Source organism: Girardinichthys multiradiatus, chromosome 2, assembly GCF_021462225.1.
Source record: "Girardinichthys multiradiatus isolate DD_20200921_A chromosome 2, DD_fGirMul_XY1, whole genome shotgun sequence".
Lineage (NCBI taxonomy): Eukaryota > Metazoa > Chordata > Actinopteri > Cyprinodontiformes > Goodeidae > Girardinichthys > Girardinichthys multiradiatus.
This window is the reverse complement of record NC_061795.1, coordinates 24165313-24184270: the sequence shown is the minus strand read 5'-3', so window position 1 is coordinate 24184270 and position 18958 is coordinate 24165313. Positions and strand designations below refer to the sequence as shown.

Genomic DNA, 18958 nt, shown 5'->3' with positions numbered 1-18958 from the left:
ATATTTTTCATTAAATTCTTATTTAAATTTATTTATTTGTATTATGCCCAGCTGCACCGAAACATTCGAGCTGGACAATACAAGGATTTAGGGAAAGTTCCGCAGCAATAAAAACTTTAAAAGTATTATGTAATATCTGTAGGACCAGGGCTGACTGGAATAGCCAGAATTAATTATCAAAGATTGATCATTTTAGCTACATTGGGTTTTTAGTTAGTTTTTTTGTTTGATTAAGGTGTTTTTCAAGTCCCAACATCACCCCTGACATCCACTGAAAATAATTGACATGCAGACAGACCTATAAAGGATACAAATCCTTCCAGTTAGTCCCACCATGTTGTCCTATGAACCCCAATGGCAAATATGCAAAGAAAAATTCAAATATATTAGTGTCATTATTACCATCAGTTTCCCTATCAAAGGCAATTTCCACCATGGCTTTTAAGGAGTCAAACTTTGGCTCAAACGAAGTAGCCTGAACCAGTTTGCAGCTTAAGTGCACCTTGATAACTTTACGTTATCAGAGTTTAACAACTTTATATGATGATATCTTTCAAAATGCTGTTCATCTACCATAATGTTTTCTAATGTTTACTAATGTAACCTTTTCATCCGTGCATTTAAATATAATAGTGAAATACTGTAGCGGTAATTTAAATATTTAGCTGTAGTTTTTGGCCGTCTGAGTGACACATCATTGAGTAGTATCCCTACAACTTAGTAAAGAGCTCAGGGAGTTGCATTTTTAGTAACATGAACTGTAGCTGCTGCTACTTTCACAATAGAATGTCCTAATATGGACCTTTATCCTTTCACAACATGGACTATTTGTTGTCTTATTCTGTGAACAGTTTATTCAAGGAAGTGACCAGTCAGTGACATTTCAGAGTGCACTTTCTGTACCAGATATTTGGGGGGTTTATCACCTTTTTAACTTTCCATTAGTGACAAAACCTTCTAAATATTTGTTAGTTATATTAAAATTTGAATATCTTTCGATGTGCAGGCAATGCTTAAAAAAGCCACCTGCTAAAAGTGTCTCTATAATGAATAAAAAAAAAGGTTCATATACCGCATTGTGGTTTAAAGCGATCGATATGTCAACAGAAGGTTCCAGAATCCCATGTAGGAAATCAACACACCTTTCTTCTAATTAATGTTATTTTCTAAATACATGTATTGTAAAAGAACTTCCAAATAAGTCCTACTCTGGTCCCTGAAAAAAAGTCTAAAAATAAAGTAGGAACATAAACACTGAGCAAAACAAAACAAATGTTCCGCCAAGGGAAATAACTTCACAACGTTAGAAAAAGTGACCGCGTACTGACTTCACCCATAAATCTGCGATCTGACCTATAACTGGTTAAAATTACAACTTGGCTCAATTCTGATTGGTTACGGTTCTTTTAAGGATGAAATGAGATTGGACAAGCTGTTCGTCCTGTACCCTCCCTCTCGATTATGCAAACAAAGCGTGTGAAATAATAACAATCGCCCAAAGTTTACTACGTATTTATTACCTCGATCCGAGCTAGGTTTAAACTAAACTTGCTAACAACTTTAAGTATCAAGGAATTTGCGTATTTTTTTTTCTAAATTATGTAAACTTGAAGTGGGTAACTGTCAAAGGGGAACTGCTAAAAATATAGTCTTTAGTTGCAAAATAAGTTATTTCGTGAACGATAACATCTAAATTCAAAGCGAGGCTCTTTTTTTGGTAGGCGCAGGATGTTCCCTTTAGACACGCCATGGAGCATCTCCTTCGCAGGCTGCGGCTTCCTCGGGATCTACCATGTCGGTGTGGCCAGCTGTCTGCAGGAGCAGGCTCCTTTCCTGGTGCAGAACGCCAGACACATCTATGGAGCCTCTGCTGGGGCCCTCACTGCCACTGCTTTGGTCACTGGAGTGTGTCTTGGTAGGTACCTGTCATTGTCTTTATGCACCTACATAGAATAGAGAGGCTATGAATCCAGCATGAATGGCAAAAGTTTAGGTTCCATTTAAATTGGCTGTATGAATGTAGCAGTAAACCCATACAAATAACACACAATTTAATTTAAATTCCAGCTTTTCAAGTCTTCTACAACAGCTCATTTTCTGCCACAGTTAAGGCTGATAGCAAAACCAAAACAACGACTAACTAAAAGGCACATAAAGTCTGCCTCCTCTTGTAATGCAATATATTTCAACATGTCACTGTAAAACTCCACAGCAAATCTTAATGCAGAAATGAAGCTGCTACAATATTTAACAAAATAAACACTTGGGTCCATCAGGTAACTCTACATGAATAATATCGTTTTATCATTGAATAATTTAAACTTTTGTTTTTGCTGAGGTTCAAGCTGACCTGAGCAACAATGTGGATAAGACTGAGACCATAAACCTACAGTATTCACCACAGCTAACATTGCTTCTACCAGTATGTGTTCATCGTCATACAGGAAAAAAATGCAACGTTATGTCACATGTTCAGTGGTCAAAATAAACATTATTCTTTGTAATTGGTTAGTGTTACTTAAGTAACCTAAGACAACAACATTCCTCACTTGAACTGAGTTGGTACATTTAAGATATAAGTTGAGTCAACTTAAATGCAACCTTCTTTTGAAGAGAAAAACATTTAGGTTAATCTAACTTCATTTGTGATGAAGTACTTTGAGTAGGACCCAAAATGCAGACAGCAGGACAGGAGCACTACAGTGCGTAGAAAAAATTAATTCAAACAAGGCAAAAGCTTACAGCATGACATGAGGCGATGTGGACATGACAATAGTGCAGAAACAGAACAATTCAGAAACAGAACATACATATAGCAAAAACAATAGTTGAGTGGCATGAGTGTGATAGAGGCAAGCAGAATGAGCTTGATTGTATTGAAGCAGAGACAAATTAACACATAGCTGAGCTGGAAATAAGGAGAAGAGATAAACAGAGTTATTCTTATTCTATGAATAATTCGAAATGTACAAAGAACATATGATTAGAACTAAGACACTGAACACAAAAGCATGAACTAATGCAGCAAGAACCTAATGGCAATAATCTGTTAGGGTTTGCGAGATATTGGACCCCATAATGCAGACAAGCAGGCATTGTGATGGTAAGTGAAAAAAGGTTTAATTACGAAAACTCACATTCAGCAGGAGGTCAGGAACAAAATAAACGGGCAGGCAAGACAGGCATGGCATGATCAAAAAGACAAGACTTGGTTTGCGAACAAGACATGAGCATGAGAAATGTTTCCGCAACAACTAACTGAACAGGTGTGTATAAATGGAGCATGGTACAGGTGGAAAACAAAACTGATTAACATGGTGCAGGTGAACCGAATAAACTTAATTGACAGACAGAACAAAATGTGGCTGCGGCAAAAACAGAGACTCTAATATACAAACAAAACTTGACAAAACATGAACAAGACTAAAACATGACTAGAAAAATAATAAACAAAAGCATGATTCAAAATTTAAGAAGAATACTAACAAAAGAACGAGTCAAAACCTTAACTGTGAAAAACATAAGAAAAAAACAGAAACCAAAAACCAAACAACCCCAAATCATAACATAAACAACATTAACCCAGAGAAAATGGTGAAAGAGATCATAATAAAATAATCAACATACACTTACTGGTCACTTTATTAGGTACACCTTGCTAGTACCGAGTTGGACCCACTTTTGCCTTTAGAACTGCCTTAATCCTTCGTGGCATAGATTCAACAAGGTACTGGAAACATTCCTCAGAGAGTTTGGTCTATATTGACATGATAGCATCACACAGATGCTGCAGATTTATCGGCTGCACATCCATGATGTGAATCTCTCGTTCCACCACAAAATCACATCCAAAGGTGCTCTATTGGATTGAGATCTGGTGACTGTGGAGGCCATTTGAGTCCAGTGAACTCATTGTCATGTTCAAGAAACCAGTCTGAGATGATTCGTGCTTTATGAAATGGCGCGTTATCCTGCTGGAAGTAACCATCAGAAGATGGGTACACTGTGATCATAAAGGGATGGACATGGTCAGCAACAATACTCAGGTAGGATGTGGTGTTGACATTATGCTCAATTGGTACTAAGGGACCCAAAGTGTGCCAAGAAAATATCCCCCACACCATTACACCACCACCACCAGCCTGAACCGTTGATACAAGACAGGATGGATCCATACTTTCTTGTTGTTGACACCAAATTCTGACCCTACCATCTGAATGTCGCAGCAGAAATCGAGACTCATCAGACCAGGCAATGTTTTTCCAATCTTCTATTGTCCAATTTTGGTGAGCCTGTGTGTCAGGAGTGGCACCCGGTGTGGTCTTCAGCAGCTGTAGCCCATCCGCCTCAAGGTTCGACATGTTGTGCGTTCAGAGATGCTCTTCTGCATGCCTTGGTTGTAACAACTGGTTATTTGAGTTACTGTTGCCTTTCTATCAGCTCGAACCAGTCTGGCCATTCTCCTCTGACCTCTGGCATCAACAAGGCATTTGCGCCCACAGAACTGCCGCTCACTGGATATTTTATTTTTTTCAGACCATTCTCTGTAAACCCTAGAGATGGTAGTGCGTGAAAATCCCAGTAGATCAGCAGTTTCTGAAATACTCAGACCAGCCCGTCTGGTACCGACAACCATGCCACGTTCAAAGTCACTTAAACCACCTTTCTTCCCCATTCTGATGCTCGGTTTGAACTGCAGCAGATTGTCTTGACCATGTCTACATGCCTAAATGCATTGAGTTGCTGCCATGTGATTGGCTGATTAGAAATTTGTGTTAACAAGCAGTTGGACAGGTGTACCTAATAAAGTGGCCGGTGAGTGTATAAACAAACAAAAACCAAAACCCAACCACTTTAAAATTGTGACATTCGCTAATACAAATTAAATGACTGACTGAAGTGAAGTTCTCGTAAAATTATTCAAATATTTTATTTTAAATCAAACAATACCTTTAATTTATTCAAGGTATAAATATACTTTACTTGTTTTAGAACATTAAGTGACTCAAGACAAGTTTCCATAGTTGAACTTAGTCATTCAATTTAATTTTATGTTTAAATAATAGAAGAAATAAGCTTTGTTTCTTAGTTGAGCCATGTTATGTTTTTCTGCTGGGTTTTTAGAATTACATGGATCATCTAATGACTTAATTATCACCATATAATTAGGATTTTAGTGCATAAATATGAAACAAAACAGTGCTAATTGTTGTTCTTTATTGTACCTTGTCACTGTTATTGCTATTTACTGTTTAAATTGTTACTTATTGGATTTCTTTTCTAGCCTTAGGCTCTGCTCAATAATTCCTATGTACCCAGATGATGTGTATGCACATCTTATCTAAGATCTTTTCTAACTGTTTAGATCCCCTCAGTAGTATACTTATTAGGTGCTACATTTACTTTGCATTCTAAGTAAAGCAGCAAGATGTTGTTTATTTGTCTAGAAGATTTCGCATATCTAACACCAGTCTAATAATTTACTCTCACTAAAGCAATATGTGTTGTCCAACCCTGATCTTTGGTTGCTGTTCACATGATCATGAACGTCCGTTCCTTCCATATCCTGCAGGAGATGCTGGGGCAAGCATCATTGAAGTTGCCAAGGAGGCGAGGAAGCGGTTCCTTGGACCCATGCATCCCTCCTTTAACCTGGTGAAGATTGTCCGTCATGTACTGAGGCGCACTCTGCCCGCCGATAGCCACCATCGGGCCAATGGGCGGCTGGGAATCTCTCTGACCCGAGTCGCAGACGGAGAAAACGTCCTGGTGTCTCACTTCAACAATAAGGAGGAGGTAGTGCAGGTATTTATAACATAAAATTAGGCCTGGGACACTTTTTCCATAACTTCCAGGGTTGCCAATTCTCACTTCTCTGGAGTGAAACAAGCTTTTCCTCTAATTCTCACGCTCTTACTCTTACATCTTACGTCATGTCTTGCTTAAACTAAGAAGCAGTTATGCTTTTAAAATGTTTAAAAGGTTTTCTAGAAAAAGTTTTATTGACTAAAACATATAGTCTTGTTTCTTAAAAATCAATATTATTAGGTGGTAGTAGCATACTACTATTTATAATGTATATAGTGACTTTGCAATAGTCAGCTAAAGATTGTATGGGGCCCTAAGCAGAATTTGATCCAGTATATTTAGAAGTAGATTTTATCCTAAATATATAACATTTAAAAAAATAATAAATTTAATAGGAAAATTGACTATGTTGTCAAGTGAGTTTGGTTGATTTTCCAGAAAGGTCTAGCTAGTGGCTTTCATTGTCTTTTGTCAATGAGTGGTTCTACTAACTAACTCACAGACTCTTTAGTACTACTGGCCCTAAAGATGTACAATGCAACTATCAGAAGGAAGATAGACCATGAGTGATGTAATTTTAGAGAGTGGTGCCATTAGCACACACCCCTTGTTGTTGGTCCATTTGCTTGTGCCTTGAGCCAGCTCTGGAGCCCACCTGCAACCCATTTCCTGCCAAGCTCTGCTCAAAATCTGTCTACACTTTATCCTGAGCTGGATGATAACTAATTAAATATCAAGATGCGTTTGATATTTTTTATCTTCATTCCAACTCTGAGAATTTTGTTAGAAATCCCATAAGTGCTTTAAGATTTTAGTTGTTTTTCAGATTAAAAAGAAAGTTGCACCAAAGTGCTGCACTGCACCAAAGTGCTGCACTACGAAAGAAATAAAATAAACTCACATCTGTAAAGACAATCAACTATAGGCTTAGGCTGCTGGAGGACATAATGACCATTTTCCCTCATTCTGCTACGTTCTCCTACTACTTTCCAATTTTGGATTATTTACTGTTATTCAGCTTTTTACTTTATGTTCTCTCTATGTTTATTTCTCTTCATAGAAGCCCCACCTGGTCTGGCTCAGTGTTTAGCACCTTCCCAGAAGGGGGCATTGACAGAGCTACTACTGATAACTACTTAATGTTCTTCTTCTACAGATGATACACTTGGCCCTGTCTTGCAGTGTTTAACCCTGTCTCCCCTAGACAGAGCGACTGGTAGAGCCTTTACTATGTCTAACTGTATGTGCTCTATTTCATACTCTAGACTTTAAAACTGGCTCAGAGTTTATCTGCTTAGCTGTTTTTTCTCTCATAGATGAAGCCACCAAAGGAGCTACTACTGCTTTTAAAGTTTTTATTTTCTTTTACACAGGAAATAGTCCTGGATCAGTGCTTCTGTGCTCTTTTGTGTTCTCCTGAAGGTTTCTTCCTGTTAAAGGGGAGTTTTTCTTTCCTCCATTGCTACATGTATGCTCAGTATGAGGGATTGCTGCAAAGTCAGCAGTGCAATAGAAGAGAGTGTCCACTGTTTCTGTCCTCCTCATCCAGGAGGAGTAAATGTTGCAAGTCGCTGACTCAATGCAATCTGCTGTGTTTCCTTAAGATAGAAAACTTTTTAGCCAGTTTGAATAATAAACTGAATTTGTCTGTATTGTTTGATGACTGGGATCAATTGGAATATATGTACTGACGTGAAATCTGTATAATTTAACTGAATTGACTTCGTAAAGTGCCTTGAGATAACGTTTTGTGTTCTGGTGCTATATAAATAAACTTAATTGAATTTAACTGAATTTAACCAAATAATCTTACATGATAAGTAAATACTTCAAAGATATGTTAATAAAACTTTATTCAAATAAACTAGAAAAATAAAACATTCTGTATTTGAGTAAAAAGGTTGTTTAAAGAGTTTGAGCGATCAGGTTTTGCCCCCTTTTTTGTAATGTTTTGTTTGTTTTTAATTCAGAATATGTCCTTGTGTATATTTGAAACCAAATTGTTTGGGGGGAGCAAATAATTATTTTAATGTCTAAAAAACAATTAAATAGTATCAAAATTAAAAAGCTGCCACTGACTTGATTCCAGTTGAAATCAATTAATCAATTCTAAATTGTTTCATTCAGTCAGTATAACCTAATGTGATTTATTACAGTGTAAATATATCTCTCTGTCTGATGATGTGCTTTATTATTAGGCATGTGTCTGCAGTGCCTACATCCCAGTGTATTGTGGTCTAATTCCTCCCACACTTCAAGGAGTGGTGAGTAAATTCACTTGTGTCCCTTTTTCTGTTGTTGCCATTCTTCTGTTTTCAGGCTAATTAAGCTAAGTTTACCTCAGTGATTTGGGAGGCTTTACATAATAAAATGACATCAGGGATTTTTTTCTAATGAGATGTAGGGGTAATTTGCTTCTTTTATTACTCACAGTGTTTCCCCTCGTTCTGTTTTGTTTTTGTTCCTTTTGGCACATTTTCTCTGTCTGTATTTGTGCCCACTGGGGCCCTCCCTTCCTTCAGAATGTGTTTGTTATTAATGGCATGAGTGCGTAAACAATAATTATAAAATTCCACTAGCATTAGTGTTTGTCCAAAATTTCACTCTCGGAGGGGAGGTGGAAAATATACTCTTTCCTCGTTCTGTCATGTTGGGCGTGTTTCTGGTACAAAGGTTTTTTCCTTAGAAATATTATTGAGCAATGCCAGCAGTCCCACCCACCTACTGTGACCTTTGTGACGAGATTTTCAGAGTTTACCATGAGTGTGTGCGTGTGTATGTTTGGCTTGAGTCAAAACCTATAGAGCCAAAATGTGATCAGGTAGCTTCACATGTGTTTTGTTTGCTCAGTGTCCTCTTGTGACTTAAATCCTGATGTCACAGTTTGTTCGTCAGAGTCGATGTTTAAAGAGAGCAACCAGTGGTTTATTTTTCTCTTCTCAGAAATGCACACTGACAACAAAAAACCAGCATGGGTTTCGACTGCAGGATTTCACACAATACTACATATTTGAAAAGCACCCAGAAGAAAAACAACAGATTTGTGTGAATTTGGATTTTTATGAGATCAGCCAATCAGCTGGGATTATTGTAAATTATAGTAGACAACTATGCGACTTTTGAAATATTTTGACAGAGATTCAGAAGCACTTGAATTGAATTTGAGCTGCAAGAAATTCAACTCTATGTGTTTGAGAAAGATTCGGATTCTACTAACCCCCCAAGCTATGATAAAGAAAATGGTGATATTGGCAATAATTGTCTTCTCGCATGAGGTTCAAATGCTTAGCAGCAGTTGTGCCTTAATCCAAGTGCACACCTTCGAGGAAGAAATGTGCTTAAAAACATGAGAATAAAGAGGTAAAAACGAGGAAAATACAAACTGTATACAAACAACTGTGAGCCTTGTGCCTTATGTGATGTCACTAGAGACATGTTTGCAAGGAAGCTTCTGGTAATAATCTTGATTAAATAACAGAAAAAAGAAAAACAAATAGAAAAACAGATATTCTGAAGGGGGTAAACTATATCTAAAGGGAGTCTGATTGATTTTGCAGAAAAGTCTGCCTGGTAGCTTAAACCTTTCATAATGTTTAATAAAAACAAAGCCTGATCAATACAGAGGATATGACCTTACTATTATCATATCCTGTTTATTTTCTGTTTTGTGGATGAATGTCCCCTTCTGGAAACGTTGTGCATTCATTGATCCGACTCTGTTTGCTCTGTTGCTATTTATCTTTTACCATTCAGCGATACGTGGACGGAGGAATCTCAGACAACTTGCCACAGTACGAGCTGAAAAACACCATCACGGTGTCGCCCTTCTCTGGAGAGAGCGACATCTGCCCCCGAGACACCTCCACCAACATCCACGAGCTGCGCTTCACCAACACCAGCATCCAGTTCACCCTCACCAACCTCTACAGGGTCTCCAGGGCTCTCTTCCCACCGGATCCAATGGTAGGCCTGTCTCATATACAGAAAACTATTGCCTTTCAACTTTAAAATTATGTGCTTAATTGTGTAGTTCTGTTACATTGAATCCCAATAAAATACATTAAAGTTTGTGGCTGTAATGTGATCAAATGTTAAAAACTTTAAGGGGTGTGAATAATTTTGCAAGGCTTTCTAAGATGGAGTGAGAACACTGGACTTCTTTGACACATGACAGATTAATATAAATGTGTGTTTGAATGCAGGTTATGAAGGCCATGTGCAAGCAGGGATATAAAGATGCTCTGTACTTTTTAAAGAGAAATGGTAAGAGTCTTGTTTTATTCTGCCAAAAGCCTCAAAGCTCCTATTAGTAAATCTTGCTGCAAACAAACATAATTGATTTTGTGTTATGACCACAAAAGTTTAGCTTGTACACAGCGTGTTGCCCTGATACACTATCAGAACTCGTGCTTCCTGTTGCCATGTCAGCAAATCAATAGATTCCTTTCCTTGTGATTGCGCTGAAATTCAGTTATGTTCCCTGTAGTTATTTAAGTTGCACCCAAACCAACATGGTTTCACCAAGTCAGCTTGCAGTGATTATTATAAGGTTGTTAAATAACACATTTACCAGATATATTATTTTCTGTACAGACTGATGAGCGAGTAAAGCTTATTTCTATTTTGTGTCAAATTCAGGATTGCTTAATTACACTGGGCCTCAAACAGACCGGCCATTGTTGGCCAAAAAAGAAGAGAGTAAGGCTTACAATGAAGGGAGGGATGAGAAAAACAGTGAGGCTGAAGCTGAAGATAAGCCACAGATGGAGGCAAAAGTGGTGCTTCATGCCAGCTCCTCACTAGATGAGCATATCATCGAGTATCTCCCACCCGCCATGCACAAAGGTAAGATCAGTGTCAGCACTAGAGAACTGACTGTGGCTCAACCTGACACTGTATCAAAAATAAGATATCCATTGACAGTTTTGTGTGACAGTCTTTTGGGAGCCTTTGTTTTTTTTTTTTACTTTTCTGTTTTATTGAAATCAGATTTTTTTAAAGGTTAAAACAACACTTAAACATGTTTTTTTAATTGTATTTCAAAGTTTTCAGTCCAGCTTTTTTTTTTAAACCATTTTCAGTATCTAACTGCTTCCACTGAAGGTTTTGTTTGCTTGCTTGTTTGGGTACTTAACAGACATTTTTCTTGACAGTGTTGGTGTGTACCAACTTTTTTCTAATAAATTAGCTTTTTTTGACCTTCTTAATAATTGCCTCTGTAGATGAGGAAACATTGGGTCATTCAGATGTCAGCAAATTGCTGCTCAGCCACATGTTTTGTATTGCCATAATCAAGCATCTGGCTTAATTTTGGCTGGATAAATTTCTTCTTATCAGAAATGGTAGAATGATTTAATTTTTTTGCTGAACTTAAAAAACATTTAGTTTTTAGCATTGCACCATTACCCACTGTAGAGAAACAAGCCCTCAGCATAATACTATCACCACCATGCTTAACAGTTGGTGCAGTGTTGTTAGGTGTAAAAGCTTCAACTTAACTTCTCCGAACATATTTCCTTTGTCAATTTCACAAAATAGCTTGAACTTTTTCTTATCTGAATAAAAGGAAATAAAAAGATTTTTTCTTGAGGACATTTGGATGGCACCCTCTAAGTTCATACTGATGTAAAACTTGCTTCACAGTGGCCAGTGAAATTGGTGTTCCTATGTGTTTGTAGACCATGGCAGACATGAACTTTCATGGATGCTGGTTTGATCCTAAGCATCTTAACAAGTTTCCTCTAGTCTGATGTTAAGAGGTTGGAACAGATTGTTTAAAGTTGGACAAAGTTGGGGCTTCCAATGGGACAAAGGTACCAAACACATCAAAACTGGGTTTGCAAGCTTCCTGATCAGTCTAACTGAAAAACTGTCCTAAATGCTGTTAAAAATGTATGGACTGTGCTTAAATGCTAGGTCTATGCAAACAAACTATCCAGTTTAATTGAACTCTAACAATTCTGCCAGGAAGAATGTGGACGAGTTGGACAAGGTGCATTTATCCAAATACAAGTTAGGGCATATGTGTATATTAAGACCAGTGTGTAATAGAGAAAATTCACAATGAATTCAAACTTTTTTTTTAAATTTAATTAGACGTTGCATTATCATTCCACATTGAAAAAAAAAATGGTTCAAATCCCTCATTAAATGCAATGCAAAGTTAATACACATTCACGCCCCTGGTGGCTTTATATGATATGCTAATTTGGATTCCAACAACTGTGGCAAAATGCTTTTATTCAGACGGGGTAAATTATATCCACTAAACTGAGCAATTGTATACATAACATAACTTATGAATCATGTTAACTTCTTTGAGATCTGCACTAACACAAAGACACAGAAGGTTAATTCTGCATGTTTGGCGCCCCCTGCAGCTTTACTCGAGGCCTGCATGGAGAGGAGGAGCCTGATGCAGTCTCTAGGCAGCCTGCTTCCTGTCAGGATGGCCTCAGCCATGATGCTCCCCTACACTCTCCCTCTGGAGTCTGCCTTGTCCTTGACTCTCAGGTTCTGTGTGACTTCATCACATCTTACCCCATTGTTTTTGAAATGCAATGTGTGTTTGCTTGTATGTTTAGTAATTTAAGCCATTTTTAAGGAATACTTTTTTCTTATTGAAACTGGATAGATTCAAAATGTATTTTATACGCTTTTTTTGTATGAAAAATATCTGAGTATCTGTAAGCATTACAGCTCCCTCAGTTATTTTCACCCCTGGTAAAAATGTGGAAAAGGCTATAAAATAGCTCACTTTTTATAGTGTAGAACCTTAACACTGAAAAATGTAGAAAGACACAACTTAAATTAAAGTAAGTTTATTAATTATGACTGGTGCAACAATCATTGGAACCTGTAGAAATGTTTCTTTGCTCTCTTTTAAATTTGACCACAGTTTCTAGGAACGTTTAATTAGTAATACATGACTTCATATTTCCCTGGGATATAAATGTGATAATATGATGATACAGTTGCCCATTTCTCTCAGCCACTCCTCAAAATCAGAAAGACAGGAGAACATCTCATTCTGATATAGCTGTGGCTGTATATATATGCTGTATATATATAGCTGTATATAAATGTGGGTTCAGGAGACAGAATACGGCTAAAACAAAAATGCTAATTGCCATAAATGTGCCCATATTTAAATTCATATCAACAATTTATACATTTAAATTGACTGGGAGTGAAACAAAATCAAGGCTGGATGAAGACCCAAGCCTATCTTGAGACCATGAATAGTGAGGAGTATGGTTAAATCATCTCTTAAACTCACTGTTATAGAACTACAGAAAAAATGGCACCAAGTCTCCATAATTTCACTTTATTTTAAGGCTTTTGTGCAAACTTTACCAAGTGTAGCATTGATAGTTGAGGGCAATGTTTATCGCTATTACTGGGGATACCTACTTTGTGCACTGACTGATGATGATGTCTTCCCTGTGCAGACTTCTGGAGTGGCTTCCAGATGTGCAGGAGGATGTGGGCTGGATTCGAGAGCAGATACTGAAAATCCTGAAGCGTATTCTCCATCAGGCTTCCAGAAACTTTTCCCAGCATGTGTCTGCCAGGTAGTTAAAACTGCTTCTAAACCAACAGGCTCAGTTACAGTTACAGCCTAATGCTGTATACATTTCAGACTGTGGTTTTGACAAGTCTGTACACACCTGACTGGCAGAGGTTGCTGTTGGCAGCGTGCCATCTTGATTGGATTTCAGCTTCGCAGGACTTGCAGAAACATATTTTAGCCGTTGAAGGTGGCATGAACGCAGAATGACTGATGTGTCATTAATCAAGCTGATACCGGATGACAGATTGTTGCTAACTGGCACATCCAGTTGTCAGTGTTTTTGAATAAGACAGTAAACATACTACTTTAGCTGTATGTTTGCCTCAGCTCGCTCCAAATAGAAAAACAAATCTTGCACCACTCTGCTCCTCAACTGTATCTACTTCCCATGTAGTAATAATCTGGATTAGTTTGGGTTTTGAGAAGTCTTTTCTTGCTGAAAATGTGAATGTGACGCTTTGAGAGCAAAGTTATGCCAGCACAAAATTTTACCTATCATGTAATTATAAAAAATATATTTTATGTGCATTTATTTACAATAATTTCATTTGCAACCCTTTCCGAAAGGTTGTTCTGTCACCTGGAGCTGCACCATTACAGGTCCCTCCCATCCAGGGCTAGTTCCACCAGCCTCTTTCCCACCTGGATGAACAGCAGCGGCTCTACAGTCCAGGATCTCTTCGACTGGTACAAGAACCGGCTGATGTCTGGGGTTCTCTGCATCGATATGGACCTGCAAGGCTCCTTCCAAACCGGAGTGATGCCACCAGATAAAAGCCGCGTGGCCAGCTTTTTCCAACAAGACTTCGCAGAACGCAAAGGCTATTTTAATAATTCTCAAAGTGACAAACCTGCTAAACCTCTGAGCAGATCAAAGAGCTTTTGGTAGGCTTCTGCTGTGATCACACTCCTGATCTAGAAACAGTGAAAAACAAAAATAAGGCAGAATGGTTTGTCTGTGTTCTGTCTCACACTAAGATATGTTAAAGCTTTAATGTTAATATTGCATTTGAAAAGCAACCAGCTTCTTTGTGTGGTGTTTGGAAACAGTCGCATTTATACCTCTGTAAACTTTACACCAACACAATGTTGTCAATAGTTCTGAAGTGGAAGAAAAAGTATATATAGTTTTTTTTTTCTTTTTCAAAATGAACATAATGAAAATAGCATGCATTTGTAATTAGCCCCCCTAACTCAATGTCTGTGGAACCACCTTTTGCTGGATTTACTACTGGAAGTGTTTTACACAGCTCTATACATTTAAAGATGGACATTTTTGTCTATGTGTCTTTGCAAAATAGCTCAAAACTCAGTCACAATGGATGAACCGCAATTTCAAGTCATGATGTCGACCAGATTCCCAACCAGATTTAGTTCTGGACTTGGACTGGACCTTTCCAGTGCATAAATATGCTTTGATTTAATCCATTCCATTGTAGCTCTGGTTCTATTTTTAGAGTCGCCTGCTTAAAAGGGAAACTACATCCAAGCTTCGAGTCTAAAGCACGCTCAACATGTTTTCTTCCAGGGTAGCCTTGTTTTTAGCTCCATCCAACTTATGACGGGCTACCCTATCCCTGCGGAAGAAAAGCCTCCCCAGACCACGATGCCGCACTGTTTCACTGTCTGGGTGATGTGTTCAGGGTTATGTGCAGTGTTTGTTCCCTGCAAAACATAGCGCTTTTCAAATGCATGCCACACTTTTCAAATTTGTAAATAATCTCAACAACCATGTATTTTTTTCCTTTCACTTCACAGTTATGCTTCACTTTGTTTTGTCTTTCACATAAAATCCCCCAAAATTACACTGACATAGTTAATTGTCGTGACGTGACAAAATCTAAAACAGTTCAAAAAGCATAGATTGTTTTTTTAAAAGGCACTGTCATTTACTCGGCCCACACTCACTGGGGGTTAGACTTTTTTGGACCAATGCCTCATTCTGAAATAAGCCATTAGCTTCAGGCAGCCAGGGAGTGTTACATCAACAGAAACACACTTAAACTTTGCACAGGTACTCAGTCATGCACAAACTTGAATTACAGGATGTTACAAAGAAATAGCACAGTTAAAAAAAAGTGTTGATGTTTTTATTTGAAGGCAGTCAGGCACAAAGTGAAGCAGCATTTTCCTGCTTCCATTTGCGTCTGGCTCACAGGAAGAGCGGGACAAAATGGAAAACATTAGAGCTGGTTTGTTTCAGGCAGTTACTCCATTTATGTGATGCAATTTTCAATGCATTATGCTTTAAAAAGACTTATTTTTTCTGTTTATTTAAACAAATGTAATAATGCAAATGTCTAAAACCAATTGGTGTGCATAAAAGAAAATACTGTAGCGAATAATAGAGTTTGGTCATGTTCATTTCCAAATGCTTTTTATGAGTTTTAATTGTTTGTTTTTTTATTTGCTACTTAGACTTATTTTTAAGATATCTTTGGTGTGTTGTTAATTGACATTTGTAACTGATCAATCAGTTTGAACTGCACATTTCCTACTTATGAAGTAACCGAGCTCTTTAAATACGCATCTTGTACAGTGTGATTCATTTTAATCCAGCAATCAGGCTGTCTGATTTGCTTAAAACTTCCATATACACTGTATATTTATTTGCCAAGTCAATGTAATGTGCTGAAATTGTCACCAGGTGTCATCATATTTACAGTTTGTGATCATGAAATAAACTGGTACTCCTCAAGATTGCTCATGACTACAACTCGGTTAAACAACAGTAACTCCTGCTGTGAAGAGAAAAACTGCCTTACAAGACACTGACGAACAGGAGCAGCAGTGTGCATCTGCTGCAAATTATCCAAGTTTGATTATAAACCGCAAAGCCTCTTTCGATGTATGTGGTTCAAGACACATAAACTGCAGCTAAGGAGTTACATTGAAGTATAAAATTATAGAAATGCTAATCAAGTTCAAAAGAAGAAAAACAGGAATAAGTTGCTGGCAGATTTTTTTAAGCCCCGATTTAATACTAGATTTATTTCTCTGACCTCTAAAACCACTATAGCCTCCTGAGACCCAGAAGAAAAAGGCTTTTGGCATCTAGATTTCTTTTAATATTTTAAGTATTAAAGTTGAAAGAAACATATTGCCACATTGTTTTTATATAAATGTTATTTATTTAGATTGTATCAAACGTCTTACACTGGACATTGGGTCTTGCTTGGTATAAAAGTTTTCTTCACTTAATGAGAATGCAAAAATGATAGATTCCATTTCTTTTCATTTTCTAAATACTTAAAACACATTAATCCTTTTTTAAATTCACAAACATTCAGAACACTGGAAAGAATTGCATTAAGAAGTGCTTATAAAACCAGTTAGATGTTTGAAGCACATCTAAACATCAAAATACCATTACAAATCATATTTCATTTTGGAGATTTCCGATTAAAATGCATTCTCTGTACTTGACTGTGACCCAGAGATGGGGCCTTTGGCCATATTACACAGCAGTAATAACACTACATGTGTGGTATAACATAAAGCAGTTTTTTTGTTTTAGACACGCACAAAAACATGTTACATTTGATGCACTTGACAAATGTTTTCCCACTGGATCCTTGTCTCCTGCACCGTGATGAATGTGTTGTCTCTCCCATCGTTGGCAAATGGAGAGCCCCATATTTTTTTATACCATCACTGGGCGGGGGTTCAACATGCCTTGTCATAGTATTTGGAATGTAATCTTCATCTTCATTGCTCCTCTAATCATCATCACTGGCCACCCTGTCAGCCTGCTGACCTATACCCTGTGCCTGAACAATCAGGTCTTCAGCCAGAAGCAACATGAACTCAAAATATTGGAGCTTCTTCCTCTCTGATTTCCCAGACACCTGGCGGTCTGACCTGTACTCAATCCAGCTGCTGGTGGCTGCCAGGTCAAAAACATGCATGACAGTATGAATGGTCCATTTTTTAGTGCGGCTTGACATTGAGTAAAAGCTGACCATGAGATCGCACAAATTAACCCCACCCATGTTTTTGTTGTACTCAGCTTCAACAGCAGGTCTGGGCACAAGAATGTGGCAACTCTCTTTTGCTGACCATCTTCTGCGAATGTCCTGGACCTCTATTCCATAGGCACTTGAAGCCATCAGAACCACCTTATTGTCCTGCCACTTTGTCACTGCATCCTCTGATGTTTTTTGACAACCATTTCAGATGTGCCTCTGCCTTGTTCTTGTAACATTTTTATCATCTGACACCGCTGACTTGCACTGTTTTTTATAATTGTTCCTGTTGCTTTTTAGCATATCCACTACATTGATTAAGGTAAAATACCTATCAAAGAACAGATGTGTTCCCTTTGCAACGGACTGTGCCAATTGATCGAATGCATTCCCTCCTATTTGCAGCTGCAGATCAGTGAATGTTTTCTTGCCTTTGTAACCTCATAATCCAGCACCAGGCCCAGAGCTTTCCTGCAAGACATTCTCCTCCACAATAGGGCTGAAACTAAGTTGATGGAAAAAAAGGAGCAGTATAGTTTAACATAATGCAATATATTGTATAATTACATATATGATTCCCATTACAAAGTTGTAAATAGTTGTGTGTATGTGTCTCAATTTAAAAAGATCAGATTTTCCTTTGCAGACACTATTTACAATAAATTCCACGACCCTAGCTTACACATTGCTTTTCATTCATAATCGTTGGCAGGTGTCTTCACTTTGTTCCTGTTCAGGCTCCTCAAAAGCTGTTATGTCTTCCTCTGAACTTTCACCTTCCTGCTCTACTATCTGGCATTCCTCCTCATCATCTCCTGATAGTTTTTATGTCTGATTCTCCTTCCACAATTCTCATTAAGATCCTCTCTGCCTCACTCAGCCCTCTGTTTCCTGAAGCATTAAAAGTGGTTAAAATAGTCATTAGCAAATCCAGCTGTCCCCTACAAATGACACTTGATAAAACTTGTGTTTTGACAGGGTTAACATTATTGTATATTTCTTAAATTTCACAAAATATAGAGGAAGGAAATGTCATTTTTAGCAACAGACATGAGTTTTGAAAAAAAAAAAAAAGAGCACTTACCTCCTCTGCTGCCATAAAATGTGGATGCAGGGATTTTCTCCATTTTGAAAGTTAAGTGCATGTGCTCCGTTAGCCACACTCCACAAATGTGGCATCAGTAGAAAGCCCAGGATGTCCTTTTTACAGCACAGTGGGACTAACATAGGTTGCAAATGTGATGTCTAAATTAGAGGGCTGCAAATCATGTCCCAGTCTCAGGATTGTAACACTAGATGTTTGTGGGTTTTTAGCAATTCAGCCGCCTCCATTATGAACCAGATATTAAAATGCAATTTAGCATGAAAGAGAAAGAAATTCAAAATATATTTTTAGGTGTATCCCTTGTTATATTCAGTGTTACAAAGTAAAACCATTTACTTTTTTTATGTAATTATTTTACATTGTAACATTGTAATACAAACAATTTGTAGAATTACATCCGTCCTTCCTTGCAGAGAACACCTATCACATGGATACAAAGACACACACTACAAACAGCCATTAACACACACTCACTTCTAAGGGCAATTTAGAGAGTCCTACAAACCT

At 37.7% G+C, this 18958-nt stretch overlaps 1 protein-coding gene across 1 annotated transcript; it reads left to right on the top strand.

Annotated features, from left to right (window-relative positions):
• The first annotated feature begins 52 nt into the window (after positions 1–52).
• pnpla2 (patatin-like phospholipase domain containing 2) lies at positions 53–16079 on the top strand. Its single transcript, XM_047347269.1, has 9 exons — positions 53–1915; positions 5573–5805; positions 8007–8072; positions 9562–9771; positions 10011–10071; positions 10447–10653; positions 12189–12321; positions 13260–13382; positions 13949–16079. Exons 1-9 carry the CDS (start codon positions 1729–1731, stop codon positions 14268–14270), a joined length of 1542 nt encoding a protein of 513 aa, XP_047203225.1. The 5' UTR covers positions 53–1728; the 3' UTR covers positions 14271–16079.
• The last annotated feature ends 2879 nt before the right edge of the window (positions 16080–18958 follow it).